The sequence below is a fragment of the Temnothorax americanus genome, unplaced genomic scaffold (assembly GCF_048541705.1).
Source record: "Temnothorax americanus isolate GAGA-0224 unplaced genomic scaffold, ASM4854170v1 Scaffold61, whole genome shotgun sequence".
Lineage (NCBI taxonomy): Eukaryota > Metazoa > Arthropoda > Insecta > Hymenoptera > Formicidae > Temnothorax > Temnothorax americanus.
Window position 1 is genome coordinate 90586 of NW_027509762.1, and position 18876 is coordinate 109461.

The window sequence follows — 18876 nt, forward strand, 5'->3', positions numbered from 1 at the left end:
TAACTTTGGGTTTCCCATCGTCGTCTCCGCTGTCTGGCAGCTCGACGATGTCGACCGCGCCCTTGCGCCGCGCCTCTGGCGAGTCCGTCTTCCGCCATCCTGGCGATTTGTTGTACGACGACTGTCCCTTGTTCGCCGTGTCGCGTCTGGCTGAATTGTTGTAACGTCCATCTGCTTTTTGGTCGCTCGCGCCTCCGCGATTGGTCGAATTCCCTTTTTCGGCTACTTTTGCGTTATTTGTGCGGTTACTCCCGCTACTCTCGTTTGCGCGTCGCGCATCTGCGCGTAACTTTCGTGTTTCTCTTTCGTTTTCTATGGTGTCCAACATTTCCACCATATCGTTGACCGTCTTTACCACAGATGGTCTCAACTCTCTAGACACGTCTGTATCAAAGTGTTCTCTGACGGTTTGGACTATTTCTTCGTCCGTCATTGGCGGTAACAGTGTCTTGGCTTGGCGGGCCACGCTCAAAGCGTACTCCGCCATTGACATTTGGTCTTCTTTAGCTCGGTATTTTCCAAAGTACACGCGTTGTCGAAACCGCATCTGTGCTTGGCATCCCCAATACGTCTGCGTAAACAAGCGTTTTATTTCGGTTATATCCTCCGCCATCTGAAGCTCAAACCATTGACTGGCTGCCCCACGCATGCATCGCCCAAAATAGTGCGACTGTTCGTCTTCTGGAACGTTTTCGTACAGTGCCAATTTTTCAAATTTTTGCAAAAATTGCATCGGATTTTGCTTATCGCTTTTTCCTCTATATGTCACCTCGTCAAACGGGTTTTTTATCCAACCCCCTCGCGGAAGTCGGACCCCTAACGGTACTAACTCTTGTGGCGCGTAGCGTCGCGCGGGTTCCTCGTCGAAGACACGGGAGTCTATTTTTTCCTCCGACCGTCTTCCGGCCGATAGCTCGCGTTCGCTCCGATTGTGTTCGAGCAACTCACGATTTTCGCGCGCCTCTACTCTCAATTGTCGCATCTCTTCCGTCATTTGCTGAATTATTCCGACTAATTCCGCATTTTGTTGTCTCATCGCATTGATGTCGACCATGTTTCGCGGTGGTTCGTTACTCAAGTTTAATACTTGGTTACCATCGCTTTCGTTACCTTGTAACGCGTTTTCATTCGGCTGCTGTGCCTGTGCCATTTCGTCCTCTTCGTCCCGATAGACGATTATTGGAACACGTTGAGTTTGATTCTGACTCGCGTTTATTCTGGCGTTCTCCAGAATTTGTTCTTCTGGTGTTGCCGTTCCTTTAGATCGCGTTTTCACGCCTACGGGTGTCCTTTGCAAATTGGGCATGCCCGTCTGGACTTTTCCTCGCGCCGTTTTTCCACGACGCACCCTTTTCGGCTTCGTTTTGCCGTTTTCGCGTACGTTCTCAACTTTTCCCGGTCACGATCACTTTCTTCGGCGCCCGTAACGCTCGTACGTTTTTAGCTGCGTTGTTTTCTTGATCGTGCGCCCGTTTTGGCGTTACGACCACGCGTACCCTTTTTCGCACGTTTTTTGCAACGTTCGCGCGTCTCGCTTATTAGTGTCGCTATCCCGTAGCCTAACAAACGGTTTACCACGATTTTATTAGTTTCGGATATCTTCGATCCATTTCCGACCCTTTTCTGTCCCACCCGGTATGTAAAGCTGAAATGTCCGCTCGTCGCGTTTGTTGCCCCACCCGGTATGTGGTGACTTTCGGTCGCTGTGTTCGACTTCCGTATAACGGGTGTCTAAATTGTTTTTCGAGATTTTCTCTCTGCACGCTATTTCCTACTGAAATTTTTGCGTTCTCTCTGCGCTTTGTGCCGATTCGCGTAGAATATCCGTACCCTTTTTTCGCGCGAATTGTTTTGTCACGATAATCCCTATTTTTCGCAACTTCGCGTCGTATTTGGCGCACGTTGTTTCGATATTCTTAACACGCGTGCTATCGAATGCACCTTTTCGCGCTACTAATCACCTTTGTTTCGCTACAGCACCTATGATTTTCGCGTACCGCCTTTGTGATACGACCTTTACGTGGCTTTGTGCTTAAGGCCTGGTGGACAACGTCGTACGTTCTCCACGCGATGTTTTTCGTCACGAATTTGCTGATGCTATTCGCGGCTTCGCGTCCTTTTTCGCACGTTGTTTCACGCTCCCACCGTAACTCTTAATTCGCACGCCTACTTCCGGTCTCTGTATACTATCGTACGGATTACGCTTTCCGTCTTTACGCAAGAAACTACGGTTTCTTTGCAGACTATTATTCTCGATCGGTTCACTCTCGCGCTGCGGCTCGCACGCAATTCGATTACGCGTGTCCTGTCACGGTCGCCATTTTATCAATGCGGGTTTTGTTCCCTCCCGTGCGCCAGGCAAGCTATCGGTGCGTTTTTTAGACGCTACGTCTCCGAGATTTCAGGCTCACGCCATATCGTCACGCACGCACCACAACGCTCGATTTTCCCGTCGAATCCAATCTTTCTACTGTAACCGAACGGAGGAGTGATATTCCCCCCGATTTAGATTTAGGTGTCACCGACACGGTCGCCACTCAATTTTAACCTCCAAAACGAGAAAGGATAACGCTAGATATTAGGATTTTCCCAACCTTTCGACGCCTCGCTGATTCCTCTTTCCTTGTTTCTGTTTCAGGTCGCCCCGTTGCCGCTGGATCTTGGATCGTCGATGGACCAAGCACCTCGGACCTTTTCTGGACTGCAGCTGTGCACCGCTGACTGTGTCTCTGGGTCTGCGCTGGACCGACTTAGGATCTCCCCGAACGGACTTGGGATCGCCCACAGGTAAGTATCAGGATCAGGTAAGTATGTCTTTTAGGTAGGTTACCCGCACACGAATAAATTTGAGTACTCTGATTTCTTTTAGCAAATAAAACATAATCTATTTTATTTTAATTCAGGTTGTACAAATTTTGCGTGACCGACTTAAGATTTAACGCGTCTACCGCGGGATATGTTACGCAGAGTCTAAGTGTTGATCGTAAGGTTCTCAAGACCGAATCGACTGTACTTGTTGAAGCTCTAGCGCGGAATCCCCGATGATTGGGCTTCGCTTGGGCTCCCGACTTCGGAGCTGCCTCCCCACTTCGGCGTGGCTCCGCCTCTTCACATCTGTTGCACACCTGTTCGCCTTACAATGCCAGGTGCCACACATCGCTTCCGCGTTCCTTTGAGGCAGATGTTGCCTCGAACAAAAGGCCTATTGTGTCTTATTATTCGCCTTCCTATTATTCGGGATAATGGCTCTCGCAATAACAAGTTTTTCATCTTTCTCGAACATTCCTTCGAGAATCTACCCGGTGTCCCATTTCCATTAATTCGTAATTAATTATTCGTTCATCTGGATTTTATCCTTAATTTTCGCGGTAGAGATGGGACCCCCGCGTTTACAATGGATTACTTATAGCTAACGCTTCGCTCGCTGTTTCGTGAAGCCTCGTGGTATGACCACTGGTCACTTGTCGCATACATTGGTCTATTGTTCTGTGTGGGCTCGTTTACTTAGCCCGCGACGGTTGTATTCTCGTTTCGATTTTACCGCTCCGGCTTTTCCTCCGTGAAATCCGTTTACCATTTTCCTTGGTAACTCGATTTCGCGAGTTCCTAAATATTCCTATCGGTTGCCGATGTCCACGGTGTTTTCGCGGCCTACTTATCCCTATGTCGTTCTTAATTTGTCCTGCGACCTCGTGGTTCGCGTGGTTCTCTTACCATCCCGTATGGTAATGCGATCTCGATACCTATTATTTCGCTATGTTACCTATTCGCGGTAATCCTCTTTTCGAGGTGTTCTAATTACCCTCGCGTCTTACCTTTATTGCTCGCGTCGTTTATTTACCCGATGTGCTTACCATCGCCCGTGGTAAGCCGATTTTCGTTTTCGCACACTTTGTCGGACTTTTGTTGGTGGCTTTACGTTATTATTCATCTCCGTGATTCGCTCGCGTTAATTTTATTCCGATTCGCTCGGTGGTTCGGCTTATTTAGTTACCCCCTAGTACGTGTGAACGCACCTTTACCGCGCGTCAGTGGCTCTCATTCCCTTCAGGGGTTATCTAGGTGAGTCTCCCCACGCTTTTTAATCTTTGTTCTTAACTTATTGTTTTAGTGTTCGCTGGGTACTCGGGATAAATTATATTTCGCATTTTATTCTATCAAGTCACACTCAATTCTTTTATTTGGTTCAAATAAACATTTTCCTCGTTCGGACGGGTTTCCATAAACTTAAACCATAATTGTTGTTAACGCAACTAAAAGTAAAGCATAGGAAAACAAACGCAACTCTGAATGTCTCTAATATAAGAAATATACTTTCTTGTGCCTAGTCTTTTGACACTTAATCTACTATCTTTTAATCCTTAAGCCTATTTATTTTATTATCTACATTTTTACGCATATGGCGCCTCAAATGGTCGCCCCGCGTCGCATGGCGCTCAATCGCTCCGCCATTGTCGCTACGTTCAACTTTGCCGTCCGGACTACACGCCGCTGGGCCTGTATGATCTCCGGGCTGGCTCGTCCATCATTGTCTCCAGGTGGTGACGCCAGTCTGTACCCCTTTTCTTCCTGATCGTATTTCACCAAGGGGTGTAGCAACACTACATCCCCCATGATCCTGGGTTGTCTCTTGGTGTCGTCGTTAGCCGTCGGCAATGCAGCTGCCGGCTGCAAGGTCGTTGAGCCAGATGCCGTCACTAAAAATCAAGAGGATGTATTGGAGTGTGAGATTTGCCACAGAGGAAAAATGACGACTTTACCCTTCTCCAGAGGCACTTCTCCGTGCACCGAGCTACTAAAAATAGTCCACCTGATGTCGTAGGCCCAACACGCGTCAACTCGAAGAATGGGGCGAAATTCTTCCCCACTTTCGTGGATGATTCGTCAAGATGTTGTGAGGTTTATTTCTTGAGCCAGAAAAGCGGCGTTCTCGAGGCTTTCAAGATGTACAAGGCTCATGTAGAAAAGCAGACGGAAAGAAGCATCAAGAGTCTTCAATCCGACAATGGCAGAGAATACTGCAATCAAGATTTCGACGCCTTACTTGCAGATTGCGGAATTGAGAGAAGGTTAACCGTCCCGCGAACACCCCAGCAAAATGGAGTCGCGGAACGGATGAACTGCACTCTTCTCGACATGGCGAGGTGTCTCTTGCTGCAGTCTGGCCTGCCACCTACTTTTTGGGCCGAAGCAGTGGCGACGGCGTGTTACATACGTAATCGTTGCCCAACTAGCACCTTGGATGGCACAACGCCATGCAAAATATGGACAGGAGAGCCACCCAGACTGAATCACATAAAAATTTTAGATCTACTGTCTACGTCTTAAACAAGGACACGAGTAAGGACTAATTTGAGGCAAGATCAAATAAAGGCATTTTTGTAGGCTATCCTCGGGAGTCAAAGGGTTATTGAGTTTGGTTGCCCAATTTTAGGAAGATTGTTGTTGCCAGAGACGTTAAATTTCTGGAGAAAACACTTGAAACTTCCGAAGATTCAAATGAATTTGACTTCTTGCAGGAGCCGGATCAAGGGCGTATCGTGGGGTCGGACGATGACGATACTCATTATGGATGTCGAGTTTACAACTGCCAATCCCGCTACTCCCACGATGATGGGAGTTAGACACTTACCTGGGGATGTGAGAAATGCACCTCGAGGACGAGGCAGACCGAGAATTCTTCGCACCGGGAGTCGTGGTCGACCGAGGAAGCTGTACCAGTCTCCACATGGTACTGGGACAAACGAGTTGGAGATCCCGACCGGGATTCTTAACGATGAACTTGAGGATGACGTTTTCGCTGCAGCAGTTGAAGTCTCCGTCCCAGAGGCCATGAATTCGAAGGAGAAGGACGAATGGGATCAGGCTATCATGGCTGAAATCAAGAGTCTCCTCAAAAACGATACGCTGGAGATCGTTACAAACAAGAAAGGACAACACATTGTCGGCAGTCGATTGGTTTTGACCAACAAGTACGGGCCGGACGGCTCTATTCAACATCGCAATGCGCGCATTGTTGCCAAGGGATACAGCCAAAAGTACGGTGTAGATTACTACCAAACATTTGCACCGGTAGCGCGCCTCGAGACCATACGACTACTGATGGCTATTGCCGTGCAATATGGGCTCAAGATGCATCAAATCAACGTGGTGACGGCGTACCTAAACGCTCAATTAGACGAGGAGGTTATCATGGAGATCCCAGAGGGATTTGAGGAAGCGCTCGAGAAAATAGCTTCAACCAAAGAAGAAGATGTGGCCATCAGACTCAAAGCAAACAAAATGCTTAAGTCTCTGCGCGCTGGAGGAAACGCCTGTAAGCTAAATAAAGCACTCTACGGGCTACGCCAATCAGGGCGCCAGTGGTACTCAACGTTGGGCGCAAAACTGAAAAGCATTAAGCTCAGCCCGACGAAGGGAGATCCATGCCTGTACGTGGCACATCGTGGTGCCGAAGTCCTCCTGTTACTCATATACGTAAATGATATTTTAATCGCATCACGGGATTTAAAGTGGATAGCAGAGATCAAGCGCGGTCTAAAGGAGAATTTCGACATGAAGGACCTCAGCTTGGCAGAATTCTGCTTGGGACTCGAGATAAATCAACACGAAGACACGATAACGCTCACCCAAAGCGGATATATTTTGGATATACTTCGTCGATTCGGAATGGAAAACTGCAACCCCCGTTGCCACGCCAGCGGAGCTTAGTATCAGACAGATGCAGACGGCGGAATCGACGAATGTAGAAGACTGGCCTTATCGCGAGTTTATTGGCGCATTGTTATATCTGGCCGTTGCAACGCGTCCGGATATTGCCAATGCGGTGTCGAGACTTGCCCAGTTTACGACTGCACCCGAGAAGAGTCACTGGATGGCAGCGAAGCGGGTCCTACGCTACCTGGCGGGTACAGTTCGGATGGGTTTGGTGTACACATCTACAGATCTACCCCTTCTTGGATATTCCGATGCAGATTGGGGGGGGGCGACCTTGTGGGCCGAAAATCATACAGCGGTTACGCTTTTCTTATGAACGGGGCCGCAGTAACATGGAAATCACAAAAGCAACGTTCTGTTGCATTGTCTTTCACAGAGGCTGAGTATGTGAGCTTATCAGAGGCAGTCAAGGAAGCACTGCATCTTCGGAGCCTTCTTATGGAAATAAAGTTGGACGAATTGGCTGAGCTAACGATCTGCATCGACAATCGCGAAGCTCAGTACTTGGCAAATGATCCGGTATCGCATACACGTCTGAAACATATTGACATACGATACCACTTCACCCGGGACGCTGTTCAAGGCGGCGTTGTAAAGCTGCATCATGTGCCAACCAAACAGATGGTCGCCGACGTGTTCACCAAGGCCCTACTGCGCGTCAGTCACGAGATATGTACCAGGGATTTGGGGCTTGAGATGATGAAAGATTCGTCGACATAGCATGCACATTGAGGAGGCGTGTTAAGGATGCTAAAACTTAGCTTTTAATGCGAACGCTTTATCGCCGGTCTAATGTAACGGAATCTTCCTTATCTACTATGTACTATATACATATATTCTCTCGTTTCCTTTTCACTCCGTTTCTACGACACACGTTCGCAAAACTCGTAACTGCCAGGTTCACCTGTTCACGTGCTCATGCAATATCCGATTCTAAGAGAAACATCTCGCTGTATTCTTCGTATATTGAGTGAATAAACATAATTATAATAATAGACAATGTGTCAACTCCCACATTCCAACAAAATTTATGTTTGATTTATTACACAAAATAGTAAGATGGTTTTCGATAAATATTTCATAAACTTAATAAATATTTTTTAAAATATAATACATTATTATCTAAAATAATTAAAATTGACTTTAAATTAATTTTATAATGATTTATCATATCTTATCATAATCTTATATTAATTTATCATTATTTTATATTGATTTATCATGATTAAAATTGATTTATATTAATTTCATATAAGTCTATTAAGGCTGCGTTCCAATCTTCACTGTTACTACTGAAAATCTATAGTTTACGTCACGTACACTATAGATTTTCAGTACTGGCAGTTAATATCAAAACGCAGCCTTAATAAGCATATATGAAGTCAATATAAATTAATTTAAATGGTAATTCTACAGAATAGGGCTTTTTCCGAATTTTGATATTTTTTTGCGGTGTTCTTGGTAAAAATCTTTGTTGTGACTCCGACAGTGATAATCAATCGGGGGAGCCCGAAAAATATGCACCCTATTTATTTTTTTACATATTTTTATTTTATTTTTGATAAATGTCTAGATTAAAGGCGACCTCACCGATTTCAATGACCTTGATATATGTTGTCAAGGTTGTCATGATCCGAGTGACCTTTAGAACGTTTTAGCCGTTACTCGCTATTCGTTAAAAAGTTATTAACAAAAAAAGTTTGGAAAATACGTAGGTTAGATAACGCGATTTAAAAGTATTTAACTGTTTAAACCTATGTAAGTTAGTGACGCGCTTTAAACAGTTAAATACTGTTAAAGCGCGTTATCTAACCTATGTAGATTAGTGACGCGCTTTAAACAGTTAAATACTGTTAAAGCGCGTCATCTAACCTATGTAGATTAGTGACGCGCTTTAAACAGTTAAATACTTTTAAAGCGCGCCACAAACCCATGTGGCATCTCGTTTTGCGCGGAAAGTATATGCGTGAACTATTTCGACATAATATATTAGTTATTTATGCTTTTCAATACTCAAAAAATAGCTGCTCTATTTTCTAAACCTTTTTTTAAAATAACTTTTAACGAATAACGAGCGACGGTTAAAATCTTCTGAAGGTCACTCGGGGTCATGACCTTGACAACATATTTCAAGGTCATTGAAATCGGTGAGGTCGCCCTTAATCTAGACATTTATCAAAAATAAAGTAAAAATAGGTAAAAAATAGGTAGGGTGCATATTTTTCGGGCTTCCCCGATTAATTATTACTGTCGGAGTCACAACAAAGGTTTTTACCAAGAAAACCGCAAGAAAATATCAAAATTCGGAAAAGGCCCTATTCTGTAGAATCACCATAAAATTAATTTGAGGTCAATTTTATTTATTACAGAACTGTCTACATGTCGTATTTAATATATATGTATTATATATCAATTATATAAAACAATAATATACAAAATTTTATATAATATACACAATTAATCAATCACTATCAATATTAGTCATTATAGTACGAAAAAGATACAGTTTGAAATAAATAAGTTATAGCGTTTATTTTCTATAATTATTATACTGTTTATTAATATTTTTTAAGTACAAACTTATATGTAAACGTTTATACATAGTAATAATTTTATTTTGAACTCAAAATAAACTTCTTTCGTTTATAGCTTATATTAAGAAAAAAATGTGCATGGAACATAATTTATGTTATTAGACAAGAAATGTTTCGTATATACCTTATAGTCTACGAGTATGTTCTGCTGTGTTATGGCCCAATTGTTACTTTGTTTTACTTCAAACGATTAAAAATGATTACAATAACAAACATTTGAATATGTATGACATAAAAAATAAACTTCTTTTAGAGAATTTACTAATATATACTTAATATTTGCAAATAAAAAATTCAAGTTATTACTCATATTTATAATATTATTGTTTGTGTAAAGTGTACCATTGACCCATGAAACTGAATCATAATCATAAAATAACTCGGAGGGTAGAATGTGTTTAATGTTATCAAAATCTTTAACTAAAAATAATTTTGATTGAAAAACCTTCGTCATTAATAAATCTATTACAAAGATACAATTAATGCCTAAGAGCAAAAGTATAGGATGGGTCCTTGCGCGATGTAACTACTTTACTATTATCCTTGAACATTTTATGCTTGCCTTCAAAACGAATAGAAAACATATGCTTTAATGGACCAAATTTACGCATAAATTGACCATAGTAAAGTAAATTATGATGTTTTAATTTGAGTGTATTACCCTCAAAAAGTTTCACGTATAAATTCAAATATTGAGAGACGGTGAATGAAAAAAATTATATTATTTTGCCAGAAATAATGTAGAATAAAACAATATTAGTGATGTGACGCAACATAAGATACAGTTTCCATATCGAATTTCTTATAGGGACTAAATCACCAACAAAAATGACCAAATTATCAACAAGATAATGCATTTTCGAAGCAGAAAGAATAATTTGTTGATTTTTTATTGCTTTATGTTTTAAAATGGGAGTTACGTTTTTATCACAACTTGAACTGACAGTACAAATTTTTTCGTTTAATATTTATATAGTGAAGAACTTATATTTATTAATAAGGTTGCTCAAAACTTTAGCCATATCATAGCGGCAAATGCCTTCAACTATATCGTGCATAGGATCGACTAACGCGTTGCTTATCACATGATATTCAGGGATATCATTGAAAATGCATTTTTATGTTACACGAAAAGAATTATTAGAAGAATGTTCTGAATAATTATCAACTGTCCTTAAAATTTCGGATTTTTCTACTGCCATATGTTGTATCTGATTAAACCCAAGAATGGTATTTAAACCTAGGTTATCTCCTACTATATAACATAATTTAAAAAAATTCTTTGTTTTTTTATTATTTTTATTTATGAGAATCCCATGACTCAATGACTCACAAGCTCTTGAATTTTGTTAATAACGTTAATAAAATTTTTTTTATTGCCCACCAATTTATGGGTCTACATATTTATTTAACTAAAGTAAAAATATATCTTCTGATTTACTTGCGTATTTTGGTGGCAAACCTGGAATACAACAGTACAATGCTCTAAGTTTATTTTTACATTTTCGAGAACCCAACGGATTGATGATTTCAAAATCATTAAAATAAATTGTCAAAGGAAAAATATATTTACTTGTTTCGCTTAATGCAAATTCCCAAAATTGACCTTGAATAACTGACTGCAAGTCTGTACTTGTTCTACATTTTACAGCAAATGAATCTATTGCATCGAGCACATTGGGGAGTTCCAAAAAACGTTTTAAAACAGATTCTAAAGGAATCAAACTTAATTTACTATAATGAACTTTGTTTCGGCCAACTTTTCTAACTTTTCCGAAAGTTAAATATGTTCAAACAATTATATTTTTAGGCAAAAAAAGACAATTTATTTGTTCTAAATATTTAAGAGCTTTTGTCTCTAATTTAAAGAATGCAAAACCATTTTTTAGCATGTTTAACGAAATATTCAAATTATTATTATTTTTACAACACTGCTGTAAAGCTTGTATACACGTTTCTAAATAAATGTTACTTACAGTTTTAGTAATTTTAAGTATTGTTCCTCTACTTAATGTTAAGTCAACATACATTTTTACTACAGTAGAAAAAGCCGATTTAGACACAGTTGATTGGTAAACGTCAATGTCAAACTTTTCATTATTTACAGAATCATTCGTTTCAATCGTGTTATACATTTGTTTTTGACTCTCATTAAAATTGTTTGACTTTGGATCAAAAGAAAAAATAGTTAAAGTCGCATCAGAAATTTCAGAAGCGTTTATGGCAAGAACTGTATCATTTATACGCTTTGAAGTTATACTTGAAGCTAATTTTGTTTCTGTTATATAATGTTTATTGAGAACGTGTCTTCGTAAAGATTAAACATTAGTAAACTGATCATTACAATTGTCAAACTTACACGTAACAGTACAATTTAACATAAACTTATGTTTTAACCTTATGTGTTGCATAACAAGGTCCATAGTTATAAATTGTTTCTCGCAAAAAAAAAAACAATTTATTTTGAAAAAAATAATAAAAATACTAAATTTTATATTAAAAAACTTAGAATTTAAGTGTATTAACTGTAATTTAAAGGAACTGTAAATTGAAAGAACTTTATATATATGTAAAACAAAAGATTCAATATTAATCTGATAATTCGTGAGCATCAGAATGATCAGAAGTATCTATGTTCTTTTTATCGGACTTAAGAATTTTGCTCAACACATTTTGTATATGAGGTATTTGTGCATCATATATAGTATCGAACATGTAAATACCTTTTTGAATTAGCAACCATAAATGCTCGCACGCTGATGGATATTTTACATGAAATGCTTTGAAGCAGACATCAATAGCTTCTAAAGCAGTATTTGTTTTATATAATACTAGATGGTTACCCGGGCTTCGCGCGGGAGTCGTTTTTCTTCAAACTACTTCATTTATTCAGACCTAAGCTTGGATCGCATGGCTTTTGATTCTAATTGTTTGTATATCGTTACGATCCTATTTCTCTTATTATTATTTATTCACGTCGCCTGAGAAAGACGTTTCAAACTATTATTAACCGGTTATTGCGATAAATATTACCACATGCCTCGGTGGTCGAATTGGTACGACGCCCTACACGGAATGAGGGAGGTTCCAGGTTCGAACCCTGGCTGAGGTAATATTTTTCGCAATAAATTTCTTTACAGTTTTTAGATAATTAAATCGAGTGGATTTAATTCCGGGGAAGAAAGGGTTTTTAATTCTAACAATTACTGTGTTTTAAGTCCGACAAATAATCGGCGCGCAGTTTGTTGGAAAAATTATATGTATATATATAGACATATATGTATACAGAAACTAATATAAGGCTTTCAAAGACCTAAGCTTGGATCGCATGGCTTTTGATTCTAATTGTTTGTATATTGTTACGATCCTATTTCTCTTATTATTATTCAGAAAATTATTAAAAGATGAGTATTATCATTAAAGAAATGTTGTTCATTAATACTTAATATTTCTCGAAAAATTTGTTTAATTTTAAAACCAGTTTCCAACATTGTATGTTGTTTAATTTACGCCAATTTTAAGATATTCGGTTTTTTTCTCGTTTCTCGTTGGAGGAAGAAAATGCCTAATGCATACCCAAGAGCGGTCCCTAAGGTTATGCCGGACTTGCACCGGTTAAAAACGTTTTACTTATCTATTTCAAAATATTGCGTTGCTCACTCGCGTACTTTCCTTCATGTTCAATCAAACTTTCGCAACAGGCATTACAAAAAATATTGTAAGTATGTGTTATTTACGGAAAACAACGTTTTACTTATCTATTTCAAAATATTACGTGCGATGCTCGCTTGCGTGTTTTCCCTCACGTTCCCAATCTCCGGTCTTTCCGACTCTTCTGTACTCATACACACAGATTCATAATTTAGAATTATTACAATTAATATTTGCAATTAATATCACTGACTCACATTTTAAAACTGATTATATTTGCAATTTCAATACTGCTCGCGTTATGTTCGTTTGACTTAAAGTTTCAGCTTTGTAACAAACTTAAACGAAAACGATTCATGCGAGACAAAACGTCAATTCGTAACGGTATTCACTGAAAGTAGATATATCAATAACAGATCTACCCCGGGAGCTCCGAGGGGGGAGCGGGGCGGGGCGGGGGGAAGGACTCGAGGGCGAGAGGTCTGCCGGGGGGGGAGACGACTTGTTGGCGAGGGGTCAGCCGGGGGAGGGAGGGCTCGATGGCGAGGGGGAGCGGGGCGGGGAAGGACGACTCGTTGGTGAGGGGAAGCGGGGGGGGAGAGGTCGGCGAGCGTGTCGGGACATGTTTATTAAATATTAATAAACATATTGTATTGGCAAGAGGTACCGCCGAGAGGAAGGGTTGTCGTCACTTTATCGGAGCGGGGGTATTACAAAGACGCCGTTCGGCTGCTGGAATTTTATCGGCGAATATAAACAAAACAGCGAGTTAGACACTTGACTCCGCAATGATCTCACCCTTCTAGAACATGCGAGCCACCATTTGGTTACGGCGCGGCGTCTCACTACAAAAGCGAGCGTCGATGGCCCGAAGACGTAGGTACTCGACCAAAAATTTTATGACTTAACCGTCGCGGTCTCTCCTCTTTATTTTTTCTGTCTAGGAGAATTATCTAAGGAAGATAATAGATAATTATTTATAATTATTTAATATTTTTTTCTTTTTATATATTTTAAGAAAAATTTCTAAAAAAACTCCGAGATATACGGGGTAAAAAAGAGAAACAATGAAACGCCGGAAAAAAAGCCTGGGAGTCTCTCGGAGACCCCCGCTGTGCATGTATACCGCCGCAATGTCCTCTTCAGACATGTCTTTTAGGGCAATTTATTGAGGTTTTTTTTGGTGAACATGTGACGTTGCGCGTTATTTCTTTTTTCCTTCTTTTCTTTGTCTTCCTCTCGAAAAGGACCGTCTTTTCGTTCGCGTTCTCTCTCGCGCGCGTTCTCTCTCTCGCTCCCGTCCCACGTTTGCGTTCTCTCTCGCACGCAGTCTCTCTCGAAAAGGACCGTCTTCTCGTTCGCGTTCTCTCTCGCGCGCGTTCTCTCTCGCTCGCGCCCCTTCGCTCGCGTTTCTTTTCATTATAATAAATAATTGGGAGAAGGAAAGATAATTTTAGATACAGTGATATGCATTTTAATATATATATATATATATATATATATATATATATATATATATATATATATATATATATATATATACATTTATTTCTCATGTAATGCATCATGTACAATATTATCTGCAGCATACGCCAACAGTTCACAATCAATAATTGAATTCTTATCATAAAATTCACGCAAGATTCTAACTGCATTACATTTATCGGTGATACAATTTTGACGTAAAATGATTACAAATTGTTTAAATTTTTCACTTACGCCATGAACATTTTGGCATAGTTGAAAATACACATTCTCGACGCAATGTTCTAGTTCGAACAAGAAGAGTACGGTTGACGGTTTCATGTACAAGCTGGTGTCGCACGAGGCCAATTTTACAATATTTGCGTCACGTATTTTAACGAGTTCCAGATCTCGAAACGCTAGCGATGATGGTCCTGCATGCGATGGTGACTGCACGAGTTGCTGAATATCCGCACGTCTTTCGATGAACGTCACCTACGTTGCATGAGGCAGAATTATCCGATTGCCTCGGTTATCGCCAATATGTATATCCACAGAGGACATAGGTCCCACGTTGATCCCAATATCCAAATATTTATAAGCTGTTGCTGTCAATGCGTATCGTCTGCCTAGTATACGAACCGCGCGACGCTCCAACAAAATGCTATAGAAAAAAATAATGAGATTACTTTCAAAATAATACAATTCGCAAAAAAGATATAAAAAAATATAAAGCTCTATAAATTATACAAAACTTACTTGTTTTCACACGTTGGAGTTTCAACATCGGGAATTGGCACGTAATAATTCATACGTCTACTGCCACTGCTGTTACCGCCGTTGCTTCCTTCAGCGGAATACATTCTTTCTCTCGGTTATGAGAAGTGAACACCGTTCGCACAAGCAGTCGATACGAGACTAGTCGTATAAAATTAATCGAATATACGCGGCAACTTACAAAACTATGATGATGGAGGGGGCAATTAATGTATTTGGAACGCACATATAGCGCTCTGAATTTTAGGAGAGGAGATTAAGATAAGATGTTTTTTTCTTTATTAAGACGTATATCCCCCCTCCCCCTCCACATGACATCAACCGCGAAACATGTTCAAACATGTTCGTCTAAAACTGATACCTCTTTCGAAGCTATCGAGTTAGAATTCGTCACGATACCTACTTATTCTTTAATTTTTGTACACTATTGACTAATGGGGAGAAAGGAAATAAAGCATTGAAAATTTACACATACATATAAAATTTATTTTTTAAAAAGATGACAATTCTTTCTGGCGTTTCGACCACCAGTTAAATATTTTTAATACATTTTGCAACGCGCAATTCTTAACGTGTTTTCCACATCGCATAGTATTAGTAGCATCTAGAATATTTAAAGATTCGATATCTTCGTAATCCGCATCCAGAGTCTTGATGTTTAGGTTTCTCGCTTTATTCTCAAGCAGATCCACCAGCCATTCTCGTTTCTGGCATCCCTTGACGTACACGAGAGTCGGCATCTTGTCGTCATCGTCGTCGTCGTCGTCATCGTTGTCGTCCTTTTCCTCACCGAGCACGGCCGATGTAATTAAACGCTTCACCTTGCTGTATGGCACGTTTCCGTCTTCCCATCGTAATCCATGGTAATTGCGAATCAACCAGGAAGCCCACGATTTGTCGGATTTTGTGAGGAGATTCCACGGTATGGGGCATGTAAAGATGTAATGCGCCAGAACGGCTCCGTTTCTCAGCACCGCCGCTTCCTTTACGACAAATTTCATCCCGACGACGAAACCTTGCAGGTCGACGAACGTTGGTGCGGGCATGAAGAGATATCTCTTTTTCTTCGATGCGTGAATCGAGAGGAATGACGCGCGTTTCGCGACACTCTGATTTTTATATCCTGTTCCCTCCTTTTTTTCCTCGCATTTTGTATCGGGGGTTAAAGAGAGAGAAAATTTTTGTCGACGTTGCCGCGAACACTCAGACTATTTTGCGCACTACGTTGGTCAACGGATTGTACTCGATCACGCGATCGTGTATGATGAGACAGTACGCGGAGGTATTCGGCGGTACGTTCTCCATGCAATCGAATTCTAGTCTGACATCCACGGTGGCGTTTTTGACGGATTCGTTTTGTCGAGAGCAATCGATGATCACGAACGGGCCGTTACGTAGAAAAGTCGAAACGGTGAGACTCGGCTCGAGATATTCGTATCCGTAATAGCCCTTGCAGAAACGCGCGTACATATCGTACAGAATCGCCCATCTTGTGTTTACCAAAGTCCAAATTCAAGTCGTCGTACGGATAGACTTCCGAGTTTAAGTAGAGTTTCACGTTGGTCAATTTGCAGTAGTCAAATCGGCTCGTGTCCGCGGACATGACGTTCTTCCGATCCGTTTGCAGAGCGAAGACGACGTATCGCGGTTTCTCGAGCTGAGTCGCGGTCTGAATGGCCCACGAGTGCTTGGTCGTGTTCTGCAACAAGGGGTACTCGTACAGATTTCACGAACGGAAACCCATACTAGATATTGTCCGTTTTCCAAGGCGCGCAGCATCGACAGCTTATTGACCTCGCTCAATACCACGTGAGGCATTCGCCACTGTATCTTGAGTAGTTTTTGACAGTAGGCTCCAACGCGAGACTTCCCACCAGACAATTGTTGTCGGTGCGCGATCGTATCAAGATTAATTCGTGACGAGCGTTGATCACTACGCGTTTGTAATCCTCGTAAAATCCCAGTAACTGGTTGAGCGGTACGCAGAAATTGAAGTATCCGTTCGCGTTATTATGTGGTTCCCAGCCCGCGTTTCGCAAGATCACGCTTCTGTCGGACGATACCGTTACGTAGTTCTTGAGCGTGCTGGTTATTCCTACGTTTCTGCAATGATCAATCTCCACACCGTCGAGCTCGTATCGAATTTCATCAAACATGAACGCGACGCAATTATTCCCCAATACCACGTCATCGGCTTGGCCGGCTGCTCTGGTCACCGTCAATGTTCCTTCGACGTAGAGAAAACTTTCGCACGGCAACGTATACAGATCCTGCTGTTGTATGGGTATTCGTATCTCGTCGCTATACTCGAACGTTGTGTTGGCGTACGGGTTGTACGTGTGAGTCTCGATCTTGACGATGCGATCGTCAAAGACCGGCTCGCTTCCGATGTTAAGAATTTCAGTCATCGTTCAGATGTATCGTACCGCAAATCCCAGAGATTGTAAAAATTTAACGTTCGATGCGTTGAGTTTCTTTCTCGTCTCTGTTTTCGTCTCAGTTTTAACGCTACCGAATGTCGATTTGATGATATCGTCGATCGTCGCAGTCGTAAAGATATTCTTATTTGTCGCGTGCTCCAAGTCGTTCTTGATCTCGCTCTTCATCGTATTGTAATTTGCGCGGAGCACTATCGGGTATTCCGCGGCCTCGTCTTCGTAGCCGTTCGCGCGAGCGGTCGCCTCTCGCGCGATATTCGCGACCGACGTACGATCATCGTTGGAACGATTTACGCGTCGCGGGCGTTTTCGTGAAATTTCGCGTTTCAAAAACTCATTTATGGCTCGTATCTCGTACGATCCCTCGGGAATCGTAATTTCCGTGTCATCCTCGTCGAAATAAAATTTATTGTTCAAAGAATTCACGTTCGGAATCGTGTGATAAGTCTCAAAGCACGTTAGACCGAGTTCGTAGTCACCGTCGCTCAGATCCACGGCGGGAAAATAGTGCTCCGCGAGGATGCTGCTCTTCCCGGTCAGCGTGAACGTTATAGACATGTCGGCGGAAACCGTTAACGAATACTGAGTCACCACGGCGCACCGTCGGGCTTTAAATTAGCGTCGATCGTCCGGAGAAATCGCAGGCACAATTGTCCACAGATGTTCTGATCGTATCGCTGATAAGACGTGCAATTGTACTCGATCTTTGTCACGCTCGGCCCGAAATATCGCACCAATTCTTTTGGTGGTCGAAGATTGCCGAAACTGTCGAAATATACGACTCGATCTTCCCTCTTCGCGTACGCTACCCAATGAGTACCGGGACCCGCTGCGTCGTCCAAATTCACGATACCGCTCTCGTTTTGACGTACACCGCCGATCGGTAACGAATCACGCATGAAGAACGGTACGCGCATACCCCTTGCCAATCGATTCAATTGTACGTTAGTCGTAATACCCGCGGGCATATTTAACGTCTTTTTGACGTTTTTTTTTATTTTCGACGCTACTCCTCGCCCGCGTTTGTGCGGGCCGAGATACAACCCTCGTCCGTATTTGTACGGAGCGAGATAAAGTCCGCGACCTTCCGCGGCGCGATTGTGACGTTGCATCTCTTCCAGCTGACGCCGCGCGGCTTTGTTATCGTTCACGGCCTTTACGACTCCCGCCGCTCCGCCGGCCAGAGAGCCGAGAACTCCCAACAACGGTAGAATCGGCAATACGCCGCCTCGTTT

General features: G+C 41.7%; 1 protein-coding gene across 1 annotated transcript; it reads right to left on the reverse strand.

Annotated features, from left to right (window-relative positions):
* Positions 1-16406: 16406 nt before the first annotated feature.
* LOC143905438 (uncharacterized) lies at positions 16407-17611 on the reverse strand. Its single transcript, XM_077420857.1, has 3 exons — positions 17078-17611; positions 16762-16902; positions 16407-16652 (listed from the first exon to the last, which is right to left on the reverse strand). Exons 1-3 carry the CDS (start codon positions 17609-17611, stop codon positions 16407-16409), a joined length of 921 nt encoding a protein of 306 aa, XP_077276983.1.
* Between the last annotated feature and the right edge of the window lie 1265 nt (positions 17612-18876).